Source organism: Natator depressus, chromosome 19 (genome assembly GCF_965152275.1).
Source record: "Natator depressus isolate rNatDep1 chromosome 19, rNatDep2.hap1, whole genome shotgun sequence".
Taxonomy (NCBI): Eukaryota; Metazoa; Chordata; order Testudines; family Cheloniidae; genus Natator; species Natator depressus.
Genome location: NC_134252.1, coordinates 9,959,005 through 9,975,887, shown reverse-complemented (window position 1 = coordinate 9,975,887; position 16,883 = coordinate 9,959,005). Strand labels below are relative to the sequence as shown.

The 16,883-nt window shown below is 46.6% G+C and overlaps 1 protein-coding gene across 1 annotated transcript in view; it reads right to left on the bottom strand.

Moving 5' to 3' along the window:
• Positions 1-892: 892 nt before the first annotated feature.
• RPS6KA1 (ribosomal protein S6 kinase A1) overlaps positions 893-16,883 on the bottom strand; it is a 65,407-nt gene continuing 49,416 nt past the window's right edge. Inside the window, exons 5-23 of the mRNA XM_074934277.1 lie at positions 14,256-14,337; positions 13,854-13,934; positions 12,681-12,760; positions 11,984-12,090; positions 10,672-10,709; positions 10,413-10,555; positions 9,772-9,842; positions 9,257-9,345; positions 8,958-9,022; positions 7,626-7,728; positions 7,140-7,267; positions 5,984-6,109; positions 5,384-5,473; positions 4,439-4,597; positions 4,042-4,203; positions 3,194-3,270; positions 2,916-3,033; positions 2,377-2,514; positions 893-1,981 (exon numbers count right to left, since the gene is read on the bottom strand). Of these exons, the coding sequence (XP_074790378.1) occupies positions 1,859-1,981; positions 2,377-2,514; positions 2,916-3,033; positions 3,194-3,270; positions 4,042-4,203; positions 4,439-4,597; positions 5,384-5,473; positions 5,984-6,109; positions 7,140-7,267; positions 7,626-7,728; positions 8,958-9,022; positions 9,257-9,345; positions 9,772-9,842; positions 10,413-10,555; positions 10,672-10,709; positions 11,984-12,090; positions 12,681-12,760; positions 13,854-13,934; positions 14,256-14,337 (1,980 nt within the window). The 3' untranslated portion in view covers positions 893-1,858. The remainder of the gene's footprint in view (positions 1,982-2,376; positions 2,515-2,915; positions 3,034-3,193; positions 3,271-4,041; positions 4,204-4,438; positions 4,598-5,383; positions 5,474-5,983; positions 6,110-7,139; positions 7,268-7,625; positions 7,729-8,957; positions 9,023-9,256; positions 9,346-9,771; positions 9,843-10,412; positions 10,556-10,671; positions 10,710-11,983; positions 12,091-12,680; positions 12,761-13,853; positions 13,935-14,255; positions 14,338-16,883) is intronic.

Here is a 16,883-nt window from a genome sequence, read left to right as displayed (position 1 = left end):
GCTGTTTGGCAGCGCTTAGGACTTTCTGGGAGGGAGGGGGAGGAGTGTGGAAGTGCTGCATCTCCACTCCTCCCCCTCCCTCCCAGAAAGTTCTAAGTGCCACCAAACACCTGTTTGGAGGCACTTAGGACTTTTGGGGGCGAGGGGGGGGGGGAAGGAGTGGGGATGCAGCGTGCTCCAGAGAGGAGGTGGAGTGGGGGTGGGAAGAGGCAGGCCTGGAGCATCCCCCGGCAAAGTCGGTGCCTGTTCTTCTCCGGGTAAGCTGCCATTGCTGCTGCGAAGGTGCTTCCTAGTGTCCTTGCCTGCAGCAGGCTGTGCCTGTGTGGGGTAAGCCAGGGGCACTTCCCACACACAGTACAGTACAGTACATAATGTCTTTTGTCTTCCCCCCCAAAATTTCCTTGGAACCTAACCCCCCGCATTTACATTAAATCTTATGGGAAAATTGGATTAGTTTAACATTATTTCACTTAACGTTGTAGTTATGTTCCTGAAAAATGCAACTTTAAGTGAGGAGTTACTGTAGTCTCTGAGGGCTGATTTCTATTAAGATTGTGATATTTAGTTCCTGTAAATAAGAGTTTCCCCTCTACAGGCCAGATTCTGCCACCCTTAATCTTGATTAGTGCCTTATTCCACAATTAATCCTAACGATTTCAGTTGCAGAGTGAGTTCTAAACTTCAGTGAAGATGGCATAATTTACCTGTTAGCAGCACTGAGTTCCCCCACCACTGAGACACCTGGGGAGAATAAATGCATTTATACACACAGCTTTTCATCTGTAGATGTCAAAACGCTTTACAAAAGGCAGGCAAATACCATCATCCCCATTTTAAAAGAGAGGAGCAGTGACTAGCATAGCTTATTCTGTAGCTAAAGGGATGGGTGAACATTCAGCCAGTAAAATAACTTCACCTGAATGACATGTTTATTATAAAGTTCAGACAGAAACCCTGAGTTACCAGCCATAGAACAAAATTAAATTAAAAAATAAAAAAGAAAAAGATTTTGCTTTGCATCATGGATTCCTGGATGGTGCTAAGTGAAACAGGAATAAAAAAGAAAGAAACCAAAGCCAACCCAGAAAGACTTGACTTCACAAAGGAGAATATTTCTTCCCCATCAGCATCTGTTCATCCAACAGAATCCTGAATGAATGCTGGGGGAAAGAGGAGGAATGGTCCAGACCCTGCAGGTATCTGGGACAGTTTAACCAAGTAGGTGCTTAAAATGGCTTATACACTCTTACGGCAGCCATGTGGGGGAAACCAAAACCTACAGGATGAAATTTAAGAACTGGTTTTACAAACTGTACACAAAAATGCGGCGACTTCTCTAATAGGTGGTTCTGGAAAGAACAGCTGCTAGTTTGACATTGGGGAGAGTACAAAAAGTTTGAGGGGGGGAGAAAAAAAAAAGGGTCAGACTTCCAGCTGCACCAGCCCTGAACCCCAAATCAGCCGTGAAAGGTGATGTGTCTAGAACCAAGGTCTGGCCCTTCACAGGAAAAGACAAATCAGATTTGCTCTTTCGTGACATCATTACACAGATTATACATTCTAGTTCTCATATACACAAATGGATCCCTTTAAAAATTGTATCAATTTACACTTTTTAAAAAAAGGTTTTACAGTGAACTTCTATCAGGACAGGCGAGTCCACGAAGAGAAGAGCTAGTCTTTCAGAAGGAAAAAGGCACTTGGCCTTGACATGGTTTGGAGGAAGACAGTTTGCAAATGGGCTTCCTTTCACGCGTTGTTTTCCTGCCTGTTTCCCGGCTTCCCATCTTCAGCAGCTTGTGCAATGTCAGGAGTGACAGCACTGCACAGCGATGGCATGGACTGCCCAGGCTTCCCACTACAGTGAGGTGGAGGGGAGCTTCTTCACCCGCCTCTGTGCCAGAATGGATGACTCAATGGGCTTCAGCTGGGGGCTTGGCTTGGAGCGGTTTAATGCAGAGTATGTTGCAACCATGGCTCCCTTGGAGAAAAGAATGAAAAAAAAAAGTCACTGAATTGTCACGGGACTGCATCCACCAATAATAGCTGGGAGGCAGAAATATCTTTGTACCCTACTGAAAATTACTTCATGGTAGGCTGGCCATCATATAAGAAACTGGTTTCTTTTTAGGAGAGAGATTATCAGAAGTCTTTCTGTGGCCTGCAGGAGTCAGTTTCTGCCTTGTACTTACTAACCATTCCCCTCCCACTGCAATTTCCCCCAGATCATTCCTTTGCCCTGGCAGCAGATGTCCTGTCCTGATCACCCTACCCCCCACACCTTGAGTCTGCTTTACCTGTTACCCAGAGGTGGTGATGGAGCAAGAGGGCACTGCTGAATGCACCACAGGCCAGGCACAGCCCCACAATGCGTACCTTTACAAGCTGTACATCCTGGTGACTCAGCTGGCTCTGGGGTAACCTATCCTTCTGCGTTATCCAGGGATGCTGCAGAACTTGTTTGGCTGTCAGGCGCTGGTGAGGGTCAATATGGAGCATCTTTGTTACCAGATCCTGGAGCAGAGAATTCAGAGAATTAGACTTCAGAAAGGTGGTGCAAACCCATCAGAGAGAGGTTCATCTCATTCAGAGGCCAGACTTAGAAGTTCGTTATCCTGGGGAATAGCAGCTATCAGCCTGGGCACAGAAGATGGGGCTGAGCCTCAATGGCCACGGATGGGCCACTATAGATTGGTAGTGCATGCCAGCACTAATTGCAAAATGCTGAAGTGCCCTACAGAGGCACCGCTGCCCCCGTTTTGGAGGGAAACGTGCATGTGAGATTGGAGCTACTGAACCCAAATGGTGCGGGAAGAAAAAGTGAAAGCAGTAGGGAGGTTTATTTTAAACAGGCTGCACAGCAGCTGTCCTTACTTGACCTGAGCTACAGACTTAATGCAGGTACCAGACCCTACCTTGGCTGCCTCAGAAACCGTGTCCCAATTTCCTCCTTTGAGAGTGAACTTCCCCCCGCCTATTCGGCTCAAGATGTCCTCTGGGGTGTCACTGGGCCCATTTGCAAAAGGAGCGTATCTGAAAAACAGAAAATTTGCAGGTTCCTCTTCTAACCGAGCAGAACTGAAATCTGAGTGAGTGATAGCCAAAAAGGGCAATATGGCCTCTGCAGCAGGGCACACCCATGAGCAATATACCCACAGACGCCGTCAGTGTGCTAAACGCAGCAGGTACTTACCCTGCCAGCATCGTATAGAGGAGTATCCCTAAACTCCAGATGTCACATCCCTCATCGTAGCCTTGACGTTTTAGTACCTATGCAGAATAAGCCAAGGGAAAGATGTCAGTTTCCCTCAGAGTTCCTGCTCTGTGAGGCAACGAGCATCGGTTTGACCCCTTTGCCTGCGTGCCGGACTTTTCTACGGCTCTGTCAGGGTCAGGGGCTGAAGGCTGGGACTCAGCTTGGCTTTGGTTACATGGCTGAAGAGGAAACATCTCAGGCATGTCAAAATAGCCATGGAAAAGAATCAGGCACGAACAGAATCACACTCTGCATATTAATTCTACTGGGAAGCCAGTTCTCTGACACCTAGATATACTCATTGAATTAGGTGGCCAGTACACTGGCTTTTCAGCCCCCTAAATGAGGGGCTTGTTTGCAAGCCAGTGACCCACCCAGTCCTGAAATGGAGGGTCACTGCTTCTAAAGCCCCACCAATAGAGCAAGTCTGTTAAGGAACCCAGAGATTGCAGGAGAGAGAAATAAATCAGGGGGCAACTTCCAGACTAGGAAAGGGAGTTGACAGAATCATTTGGGTTTGAATTGTGCCAATACTTCATGAGGAGGCAATAGATAGAGGGTAGGAAAGAAAAGAAGCAGGAGGGTATGAAACCTAGTCCCAGAACTTGCCTCAGTTAGTTTCATACTGGGAGAGTATTTCCGCTTTTGCCTGCTCCCCAAAGCGGGCCCTGCTGGCAGAGTGTGCCAGAGCTAGCCCTGGCCAACATTTCAGCAGGTAACTAATGTTGGCAGAGAACCACAGCCTGATGGAGGACAGCGAGAGTTTCAGGTCATGAGCCGCTTACCTCAGGGGCCACGAAGTTTGCAGTGTAGCAAGGGGTCATGAGAAGGCCATTCTCAGCTCTCAGCTGCTTGGCAAAGCCAAAGTCACAAATGCGAATGCTCTCTGGGTTTCCAGACTCATCCACGTAGAGAATGTTGCTGGGTTTCAAGTCTCGATGAACTACCTGTGAAGTAAACAACAGCAGGTGCTGCTGTCACACACCTCTGGCAGCTGCACTCAAGGCTGCAGGTGAAGCAAATGGCACAGTCTTAGATTTCATGCCTGGCCTGTCTCAAGACTGAAACGTATCCGAACAGGCAGCTGCTTCCTGGAGAAGGGGCAGGATAGTAGCCCTGTGCCTGCCTGCTTCCCACTTGATTGCACAGGGACTGGTCAGCATCTCAGCCTCCCGTACTCACCCCTTGAGAATGCAGATACTCTACAGTTTTACAGATCGTGTGCAGCACAGAACTGGCCTCCCGCTCAGAGAAACACTTCTGTCTGAGGATCCTGTCCAGCAGCTCCCCTCCTCTCATCAGCTCAGTCACCAGGAAAACATGCTTCCCGTCATCATACACCTGCCAAAGCAGACATGCTGGGGTTAGTCCCTAAAACAATAATGATCTCTCTCTCTCTCTCTCTCACACACACACACACACACACACACACACACACACACGTCTGTCCTGGGGGCAGAGTTACCTACAGCTACGCACCCTGTGGCCATATTAAAGTCATTTCCTGCATGTATTATGTGTTGTTTAGTCTCATGCAGATCTAGTTGGAGGGGACTTTCACAAGCTCTTTAAAAAGCTGAAGCAGAGCCAAGTTTTGATTCACAAGTGGAGGGACTCCTCTACGCAGCCTTTGTTACCAGGCAGTGCTGGGGGAATAGGCTGGTTTAATGCTGTGTGCACTCTGCCTGGGATCAGGTAAGGAATGGAGCATGGACCAAAGAAGCGCTGCTCACTGCTGGAAGACCTGATGGCACCACAGCCGCTGGGAGCACTAAGAAATTCAGTGATACTTCAAGGGAAAGTAGCTGTGTATGGTGAACCAAGTTATAGCTTGAGAGAGACAGCCGCTCTAAGCTAGGACGTGTAGCAATCAGGTAGCATCAGAAACCCACAGTGCACATCCAATGGGATGTTTCCAAAGCAGGCCTTTAGTACTTTCTACCACAAGCTCTACAGAAATCCTCCATCTCCCCCAGCACATTGCTGGGGAGCTCTGACACCTCCCCAGACCTGCCACCATTCTACTGGGGGGTTCTCAGGAGCAACAGCTTCAGCCTCAGCAGGCAGGCCTGTGCTTTCAGAGACAACATGTCTGCTTAGGTGCAAGTTCAACACGGTTACACTCACATCTTTCAGTGTGATGATGTTTGGGTGCTGCCCGTACCGCAGGAGGATCTCCATCTCCTCAGAAGGGTCTCGTTTACTCTTATCAATGATCTGCAGGAGAACACAGGTAAGTGTTAGCCAGGACTGGGGTCCTTCTGCAAGGCAGGTAGGACAGAGCTGTGTGCATGGAGAAACAACAGGTGGAGCACTGCAGAATTTAGCCAGGTTTGAGATTCTAAAATTATTTCCACTCCCCACCTCCTGTTGTCTTGGTTTTCCAGAACAACTCATTTTACTGTCAGTTATACATCCCCATGATCACATGGGGCACCACATCAGCCTTTGTTCAGGCCGAGAAGCACTTGATGGAATCCCTAAAGCCCAACACACAAGTGCAATTACTGAGAAGTCATGTGTGGTACCAAACTTCCCTCTCCCGGAACAGAATGTCACTTCCCCAGGACCCCGAGCCCAGAAATCCAGCCTGGCTTCTCGCAGGATCGCACAAAGCTGCAGGGACAACGGCACTTCGCTCCGTTTTATTTTCAGAGGCTGTTACTAGAGTAAAAAGGAAACCTGAGTGTGGGAGTGCACATGAGCGAGAGATGGCAGACTGCAAACCTTGACGGCATATTCCATGTTGGTGGATTTATGAATGCAGCGTTTACACACTGAATAGGAGCCCGCACCGATCGTCTCCCTCACTACGTAGCCTTCATTAAACTGGAGGCTCTTGCCATGCAGCTGCTACAGTGGGATGAATGGAGACATGAAACAAGGAAAAAAGCGTTAGTTTAGGGAAACACCACAGTATCTGAACACCAACAAAATGGAGAATGGACTGACTGACTGCTACCCGCTGTATCACACAGCTTTTCACTCTCCCTGTCCTTGGCAGGGAGAATAAGAAAGAAGGGCAAATGCAAACCACATTTCTAGAGTGCCTTTCAGCCCAGAGCTACCACCCACTGAAATGCAGCCACCTCTAAGGTGCGGGACAGCAGCCACATGGCACAGAGTTGGGGCAGTGCCCTGGTGTCCTTGGCTGAACAGTTCACCAGCCTGGGGAAGTTACGGAAAGAGTCAAAGGATCTTCAGCATTCAAGCAAAGCCGAAAGGACCTTGGTCTTTAAGGCTGTAATTTTCAAAGGTCCCTAAGGGAGCTAGGCATCTAAATCCTATTTAATTTCAGTGAAATCTGGGCACATAACTGCCTTAAACCCTTTGAAAAATCATAGGCCATTTCATCCGAAAGACCCACATATGGCAAGCTGCATTGACTCAACTGACTTGCCGCTGCAGGATGAAGGGTTGAGCTTGCCCCAGCAGGATATGAATCGTCTGGTCCTGTGCGTAAACATGCACGATTGGGTCAAACCTTCCAGGATTTTTGATCCTGTAGCATGTTGAAGTCTGATCTCTAGTAATCTCGCCACAGGAGATTATGTGGTGACTTTACCTTGGCCCACTATAGGCTAGGTCTCTTCATTTGTAATAGGTGATCAAGAGCTGCCTTTTCTCCCCTGCCCTTTCTCTTGTTCACATCCACAGCCTGGCTAAGCTATTGAACAAATTCATACACTTATCTGGAATCCATCGGGGAACTGCTCAGGAAGTTTGCAAGAGGAATCCCTCCTTTTCCACAGGAAAAAGCCTTGCCCTCAGGCTTCAGCCAGGCTGTCACTTATCAGCCCTCATCGTCTGGCTGACACACGCCAGGCTTCTGGAATTATCACTGCAGTTTAAGATAGGTCTTTCCTTGGTCTGGTCCCCTTACCTGTACCACAGAATGCAGAGGTGCCTGGGTAGGTTTGACCATGCCGTCCTCCATCAATCCAGTTGCCACAAAACTGAACCCTCGGAAGAGCTGATGGGCCCCCGCGCTCGGAGGAATTCCAGGGGAGTCTGGAATAAGTCAGGAAAAAGAGTGGTCCTGCAGCAGCGGGCCAGTAGCTGACAATTTACCCCTCGCATACTAAGAGTTATGGTTACTCCATAGTACTAGACAGTAGCCACACCGCATATTATTCCACAGCTGAATAGACCATTTACCCATGAGAGCCCCCTGCAGATTTACTTCTGCACCACCTACTCCTTGTCGAGAGCTGTAACCCTCTGAAGTCAGTGTTCCTCATTTTACAGTGAGGACAGGCCTAGTCCTGCTGGAATAGGAGTCAGTGTAATACGCCTCACCCCAGTACTGTGTGTTTATATAGCCAGAGCATCCAGTACCAATCTGCTATTTGCTGGGGTGCACACAAACCTTTCGGTGTACGAGAGGTGAACTCTGTGTCAAAATAAAAGGTGTCATCTGGTTGTGCCACTGCAGGTTTGAAAGGTGGTTTGATCTCCCTGCGATATAGCTTCTGCAAAACAAAACGCCAAGGATGCCATTCAACAAACCATCCCTGACAGGTAGATGTCCCAATTGGCAGACATTCCCAAACACATCCTAAGGGGATGGATTTACCAGGAACGAGAAGCCATGAGGAGGAAACTTTACAGGCTGGAAATTGCTTGGTAGCGTAGTGTAGAACTCTAGCTCAGTCAGAGTTTAAGTCTCTCATTGGAAGGCCCTTCCATGGAGCTGTTGAGTCACTTCTATGGCAGAAGCTTGCAGTATTTCTCCTCCCTAGGCATCTGCTACCCAAGAGCCAAAAAACCTTGTATCTCCAGGGTGCTAAGAAGCCAGCTATCCAGGAACTAGTTTATGCCACCAGGGTCTGCTGCGTCTTCTCTGCTCACTCTGGCATCAGATGCTGGGCCTGAAACCTACATCTAGGAACAGCTAGAGGAATTCCTGGCAGGGAGTTTTTTCCTCCCCACAGCCTTTCTGAATTGCTACTTGAAGATGGTGGGATAGGGAACCTCTCAAACTATCATGGGAGGTCTGTTCTAAAGCATTTCTAGGTCTTCTGTAGCCTCCATCACCACAGTATCCGAATGCCTCAAGCACTAACTGGCCAGTCCTCAGACGACCTCTCCAAGGTACAGGAGTAGAGATGGGGAACACAGGTGCCAAGAGATCACGTGACTTGCTCAAAGTTACACAGGAAGCCTGTGGTAAAGCAGGAAACTGAGTTCCAGTCTTAGTCACCAAACCATCCTGGCCCAATCGCTTCAGCCAGATATTATTCTATTAAGACAGTTTCTGTCTTTCAAACTGTAGATCCATTCCTTCCAAAGATTCCTGTCCCTCAAGGATATTTTCCAATACCTCCGAGGCCATCCCTCTCCTGCTAAATCCCAGATTAGCTTCCACATCTTTCCACTGCAAGAGACGGATGATGATCTCATTTTGATCTGAATTCACACATGTAGGGTATTTACTGTGACAAACATGATTTCTGTTCAGTTTCCTACTTCAGCCATCCAGGTGACTCCCGTTCCTTTTGTGCAAACACTGGTTTGGGGAAGGACTCTGACAGCTGATGAACAATAGGACACAGCCTGTTGACTGCCGGTCACTCTATAAGCATCTGTATTATTGCAGAGCTAAGTCAGTCGAGTGACTCATGCCTCTCCCCTTCATTGGTATGCAAGTTTGAGAGCATGTAGAATCCAATATCTAAGCAAAGAAAAGTTCAGTACTCACATTCCAGTCAATGGTGGAGTAGAAAGGGTGACGCTTTATCTCTTCTGCCCCATCTGTACCAGAACCTGGAAGACAGACATCACTCTGGATTTAGTGCTATATACCCACTCCACTGCTAACAAAATAAGCAAGGCAAAAATCCACTGTGCAATGTGACTGGGTATTAGTGGGAATCAAGCTGTACTGAGATATGCGGGAGAACCTAGCCAAAATCCAAATGTATCTGACCTACTTGGACAATAGGAGCCAAGATGTTGCACCTGGTGCTCCCACAAACAATGTAATACCAGATGTCTTACCTAATCTGTTGGCTGGATTTCTTTTGAAAAGGGCTCGCAGGAGACTCTGTGCTTCGGAGCTCAGGAACTGAGGCATGCCCAGCTTTGCTCTGGAAAGAAGAGAAATTGTGCAATTAACTATGAGTAAGTAAAACAAACAAACAGGCGCTGACTGCAGCTCCTCTGCCACCTAGCTTCCCACGTCTTCCCTTGACGTATGAGAGATAGAGTCAGTTTTTCGCTCAGTATTTTAACACTGTGGCCTCTGTAAGTCTGTTTATAGAAATTCTTGCAAATTAATGCCATTAAACTGTTATAACCCCCAGGATGCAAAATTACGGACATCCTAGCATAGGGTGACCAGATACCAAGTATGAAAAATCAGGACAGAGGTGAGAAGTAATAGGAGCCTATATAAGACAAAGCCCTGAATATCGGGACTGTCCCTATAGAATTAGGACATCTGGCCACCCTATCCTAGGAGCAGAGCAGCAAGCTTTGCCCCTGTAGAGACACTGAAGAATAACTCCTCTTACTTGAGAATGAAGGTCATTGTCTCCTTACGGTCTTTTCCCTGGAATGGCAGAGAGCCAGTGAGCATCTCAAACTGGAAAGAAGAGCAAGAGAGAAAGTTAAATGACTGAGTGAGAGTTTCTAGGAGCAGCAGATCCTAATATGCTTTAGGCAGAGAGCCCTGTAACACTGACCCTTAATAGGGTTAATGGTAATTTACAGAGTCTTTCAAAGAACTCCTTAGAGCTGAAAGGGCCATGGATTGAATGGCCACCAGGTGGCAGCTCTAGATCCAAACAAGGAACACTAGCATCACTTCCAGTCTGAAATGAAAGTATCTTAACAGGAAACTTAAGCGGTCTTAATGAGACAAAATGTGACAGTCTTGAGAGATTGTCAGAAGCCATCTAAATTCTACATGGAACAGCTATGAATGTAGCTGATCCCTGTGAAATTTGTTGCACTTCACTACTGATCGCTTTGGGCAGAGTAACTTATATGGGAGCTTGGAAACATTAGAGTGATTATTAGATCTTTCCCAGTTCAATAGTTCTCTGTTAGAGATACAGTATAACGCACAGAGATATTGCACCATCTCTCCAGAGCTACCATTTAAAGAGCCACCATAAAATTAGGCTTCAAACATGCTAGTTAGCTACCATACCATTAATACACCATATGACCACCAGTCAGCGCTGTGGGTGTGGCCCTGACGATTCACAACTTCTGGTGCCATATATTCCACTGTCCCACAGAAGGAATATGCTTTCTTCTCATGGTCAATGGCTTCTTTACTCAAACCAAAATCTACACAAAAGAGAAAAACCATGAACACATGCCCACTTTCTACAAATAGAGCACAGGCATGGAAGAATGTCTGTATCTCAAGTTGCAAGTCTGCAAGATTTTTGGAGTCACCTTACCTGTGAGTTTGATGTGTCCTTCTTCATCCAAGAGGATGCTGTGAGAGGGAGAAGAGAGACAGGCATGTAAACACCAATGATCATTACCATAACAGAGATGTTAACAAGCGATCCAGCACTTTTTTCTGCTCCTGAGAGGCTAGTTAAAAAGCTTTAAGAACCCCAGAAACAGATCTTAACTCCACCACTTTCAGCCCCGATGGTTTAAGCCCTTTCATCAAGATGTATGATGCAAAGAGAATGGCCCCACTTTCCTCCAGCCACTTACACTCTCCCTCCTAACAGGGATGCTTTGTGCAAGGACTCCATTATTTAAAATACCGTAGCACCTTGGAGCCCCAGTCCTGGATCAGGAACCCACTGTGCTAGGCATTATACAAACACAGATCAAAAAGACACTCCTGCCCCAAAGAGCTTACAATATAAGTATAAAGACAAGAGACAACAGATGGACAGACAGAGGACTACACGGAATCAATGAGACAACACTGGTCAGCAGGACACGCAGCTGTCTCAGCACACCCACGGCCTACCTGTTAAGTTTTTGGTAGGCACTATAGCAGAGGAGATTTGAAGAACCCCTACTTTTCCTTTGATGGGTCTATGGGGGGTTTGATGCCCGAGCCTTTATACAGTCTCTTTGGAGTACCCCTAGTATTTGCTATTATAAGCAAGCCAGCATTTTAGTCAGCTAGAATACAGAATCTGAGTCCTTGGGTCAACAAGAAAAAGCAAAGCTTAAAAAGAAGTCTGTTATTGTCAGAAACAACTGCCCTACTATTCCATACTCCCCTGGAATCCATTCTCTCTCTCTGACTGCGTCTATGTCATCTGATGTGATGTGCAAGATTCTGAGCCCAACCCTCAGGCTTCATGTGAACTTGGTCCCAAACGATTTCTGTGCAAGTTGCACAAGTGATGTGTATCTCTGCAGAGGTCCTGCTTTTTGCATAGCCCCTCCCCTGGGGGACTGTTCATTGCTCACTATATAGCCCACTACTGCCAGAGTCAGCTGGGAGCTGTAGACTAGCACGAGCTGCTCTCCTAGCCCAGAAGAGGGCAAGCGTGCTGCGCCAGTGTTCCCAGCCCGGCTGCCTAGGAAGGGAAGGAGAAAGCTGGAGCCTTCTTCTCCTTCTCTCTTTCCACACAAGAGATTTAGGCTACTGCTACTCATTCGTCCAGCCTACTTTCTCAGCTTAACAGGACGACGCTTTGGCATTTAAAGACTACAGACGTGAGACTGAGCTGCAGAAGAGCTGGCCCAGTGCTTTGTCATTAAATCAGAGGCATCGTAAAGTTCTGCTATACATACTTCTCTGGTTTGAGGTCTCGGTATAGGATTCCCAGGCTGTGTAAATGATCAAGCCCCAGAGCCAGCTCAGCTAGGTAGAACTTCACATCTTCCTCAGTGAACATTACCTGAGGGACAGAGGAGACAGACAGCTGGGTTATAAGAAATCAGCCTCCCAAGAACATACCATGAAGTTGTTTCCCATCCCAAAGGTCCCCTCACCAACATACCCAGCCACTTGCTCCCTCTCACCCCTTCAGACTTGTATTTCCTGCTACCCTGAGATTAAACAGCACAATTAGACATTGCTAAGCAGTGAGCTGATGTTAATTTAGGATCTTCATTTACATCAGCTATTGTTCTCCAATTATCTTTACCTGTCACTTCAATTTGCAGATCAACTTCCCATCCCTAGACGCCTTCCTTGCCCCCTCCTCCATAGGAGCAAATCAGTTCAATTAAGCAGCTACACTGCAGCAGGACAGAGAAAGGGAGTCACTGGTTCCCATCTCTGTCACTTTACACAGCAAGAGACACAGCTCTAGCCAGTCAGGGCTCACCTCATCTATGTAGCCACTGTTTTCTTTTCCAATGAGCTGGAGAACAGTGCTCCAAATACCAGTGGTCCTCTGCAATAGGCACCCACTGTTGCCTACACTGGTAGAGCTGAACATGCACGCACCGTGAACAGCCCAGCAAGATCCCAAGGCATGCTCACCTCTTTGGAAAGCCGAGTGAAGAGATCTCCTCCTCTCAAGAAATCCAAGATGAGATAGAGTTTGCCCTCTGTCTGGAATGCTGAAACATAGGCCAGAGCAGGAATCAGTGCCCTTCTACTCATTGACTGCTTGGCAATGTCAGATACCACCCAGAGATGGGTGGCTTTAGGTTTCCAGATGCCCCACATTCCCACTAGGCTCAATACAGATATGGCTAGTGACTGGGTGTCAAAATGAGATCACCTGCAAAGTCAGCACTGGGATGGGAGAGGACCAAGAACACTTAGGCACTGCAGGAATTGGCACTGGTGATTGAGTAGGTGGCATTCTTCCCTTGAAATCGGTGCCTAATCAATGCATGCATGCTGCGAGGCAGTGACTTACTGGAAGTGCTGTTTTTGCAAAGGAGAAATAAGAGGTGCCGACCACTGTAGTGCACAAATCTCCCATGATACCTTTCCTAGGAGTAGGAGTGTTAACCCTGGGAACAAATTCTAGCACAAGGAGTTATTCTGCCTTCTTAAATCCCCCCTGCTGTTTTGGTAACTGCAGCACCAGCTGCCTCTGGAGCCACGCACAATGGAGAGCTCAGCCCCCTAGAATTCTGAACTTAGGAGGGAGGGTGGGGAATGGAAGGGAGGGGAGACCAGGTCCAAGGGGCTGCACGGAAAAGACAAAACTAAGCTTTCAAAAGGGAACAGATTCAGGTGCATCTGCTACGCCTGCTCTTCTGTGTTTAGATAGAACTGCACTGAACACACAAAGCCCAAGGGTTTAAAATTCATCCTCTTCTCCTGTGTTATTCTATTTTCCTATTCAATAACCAGGCAGGGCATGGGACCAAGATCCTATCAGAGGAAGAGTTCATTTTTAGGGGGATTGTGCTTAGAAAGACAACAGGGCAATCTAGGCAATAAGAGGGACAGGGGCTACATGACAGATAAAGGCTCCTCCCATATTACTGGTATTGGCATAACCCTTCCAGACAGTATTTGAGAAAAATGCTTTGAGCACATTCAACAAGAATCTGTTGCTGGACATCTAGGGAACACCTCCCCCCGGCAACGCCCTGCACCTGCAATAGTGCATAGTGGACTGTTAGAAACTATTCAGGGCTGTTGCCACACACTGGCTCTGCCGTTCCTCTGGCCCAAGGCTAGCTGTGTACTCACCATAGTGCAGTTTCACCACAAAGGGATGGTTCACATCAGCTAAGATGTCCCTTTCCATTTTTGTCCTTACGCGATCGCGCACTGTGGAGAGAGATGCACAGTTCAGACCCTTCGGAACGGCACAGTGCCCCTGACACCAGCTACAGGGCTCCGCCTGCAGCCCCATGGCTTCTCTAGCTCTTGCCAAACTGTGTCTGAACTAGACGGTTCCCCAGTCCCAGCTCTGAAGTGACTTTCCTTCTTGGAGCAGCATTGAATTACTCTCTCCCACCTCAGTCAGTCAGCTAGCTGTGGGGAGATATGGGTGCATCACGACGGAATGGTGCGGAGTTTTCCCAGCACGACTTCTCATTCCATTTTGGGGATGCAGATGTGGATCAGCATGCGGAAAGCCCTTCTCACCTTTCAAGGTTGCTTTCTTCAGGACCTTCATGGCATAGAGTTGGCCATTGTCAGGTGGGGTGATTTTTCTTACTAAAAAGACCTGCATGCACAGGAGGAGAGATCAACTTGTGACTCAAGTTGTCTGGATAGAATTTTACCGCATACTAGCAAATAAACCCCCATGCGACTTCAGAACAGCGGGGAACTGCAGGGTCAGCAAGTTCAACGCTTTGAGCTCCGCAAGCAAAAGCCTACAGGTTTCCAGAGAGTCCTGGGGAGGGTATTTTAATGCTTCACCCTTCCTGCTCCCCATCTCCAAAGGAAACTTGCCCTTAGAGAACTCCTGCCTCTGCTCATCACACCTTTTTTCCTCCAACCGTCAAAACTGAAAGCAATACCTATTAAGAAAAAAAAAAAAAGCCAATCCCCAATACCGGTCACCACCCTTGGTACCATGTCAGACTATATCAGCCTCAGGAGTACCCAAGCAGTCGCATTAGTGTCCCGCTGTACTAGGAGATTTCCTGCTGACATGTGGATTTGGCAGCAAGACGGACTCCCAGGCATTCATGATTAATGCCATCCCTGGCAGCTTCCCCTCCTTTCCAAGTCCTCATATACAACAGTAGCTGGATCCAGACAGGGAAATGGGGCCTCATTATCGGAGAGTGGCCATTTCTTTTGGCAGCATGAGAAATAGAGCTCAGAATCCTAGTCAGATCCTCACTGACCCATGGAGATATCTGGGCTATTGACCAATGCAATATTGGGCAGTCTCAAGACTGTATGCAGCAGATTGTTTTTAGATATGGATTATTCATGGGTTGAAAGAGAAGAGAGTTTAGGTGCCACTTCCTTCCCCCTCCATAAAGGGTAAAAAAAGATCATGAGTACAAGTGAGTGGAGGCCTTGGATAGTCACCCATATACAGAGTAATCTGAGAGAGGAGGGTGGGCAGAGTAACATGTGCTGGGTCATCATCTGAGACTGCTATAACATGAAATATACAGCAGAATGCAGGTAAAACAGAGCAGGGGACACACAGTTCTTCCCCCAAGGAGTTCAGTTACAAATTTAATTAACGCTTTTTTTTTTTTTTAAATGAGCGTCATCAGCATGGAAGCATGTCCTCTGGGATGGTGAATCCCTAAATTCTCTTTATCCTGCCACATGGTTAGAGAGCCAATCGGAGAGCAGCTGGATGTTGCTTTGCCACATGGAATACCTACATTTTAGGGCTGTTGATTAATCACAGTTTTAATCGCACTGTTAAACAATAGAATACCAATTGAAATGTATTAAATATTTTGGATATTTTTCTACATTTTCGTATATATTTTGTATTCTGCATTGTAATTGAAATCAAAGTGTATATTATTTTCGATTACAAATATTTGCACTGTAAAAAGATAAACAAAAGAAATAGTATTTTTCAATTCACCTCAGACAAGTACTGTAGTGCAATCTTTTTGTCGTGAAAGTGCAACTTACAAAAGTAGATTTGTGTTTTGTTACATAACTGCACTCCAAAAACAAAACAATGTAAAACTTCAGAGCCTACAAGTCCACTCAGTCCTACTTCTTGTTCAGCCAATTGTTAAGACAAACAAGTTAGTTTACATTTACAGGAGATAATGCTGCCCTCTTCTTACTTACAATGTCACCAGAAAGTGAGAACAGGCATTTGCATGGCACTTTTCTGGCTGGCATGCAAGGTATTTATGTGCCAGATATGCTAAACATTCATATGCCCCTTCATGCTTCAGCCACCATCCCAGAGGACATGCTTCCATGCTGATGACGCTCTTTAAAAAAAAAAATGCGTTAATTAAATTTGTAACTGAACTGCTTGGGGGAAGAACTGTGTGTCCCCTGCTCTGTTTTACCTGCATTCTGCCGTATATTTCATGTTATAGCAGTCTCAGATGATGACCCAGTACATGTTCATTTTAAGAACACTTTCACTGCAGATTTCACAAAACGCAAAGAAGGTACCAATGTGAGATTTCTAAAAATAGCTACTAACGCAAGATTTAAGAATCTGAAGCGCCATTCAAAATCTGAGAGGGACGAGGTGTGTAGCATGCTTTCAGAAGTCTTAAAAGAGAAACTCTCTCATGCAGAAACTACAGAACCCAAACCACCAAAAAAGAAAATCAACCTTCTGCTGGTGGCATGAGACTCAGATAATGATAATGAACATGACTTTGGTCCGCACTGATGTGGATTGTTATTGAGCAAAACCCGTCATCAGCATTGACGCATGTTCCCTGGACTGGTGGCTGAAGAATGAAGGGACATATGAATCTTTAGCACATCTGGCACGTAAATATCTTGAGACACCGGCTACAACAGTGCCATGAGAACGCCTGTTCTCACTTTCAGGTGACTTTGTAAACAAGAAGCGAGCAGCATTATTGCCTGCAAATGTAAACAAACTTGTTTGTCTGCACAAGTGGCTGAACAAGAAGTAGGACTGAGTGGACTTGCAGGCTCTAAAATTTTACAGTGTTTTATTTTTGAATGCAGATTTTTTTTTGTACATAATTCTACATTTGTAAGTTCAACTTTCATGATAAAGCGATTGCACTACAGTACTTGAAAAATACTATTTCTTTGTTTTTTTACAGTGCAAATACTTGTAAT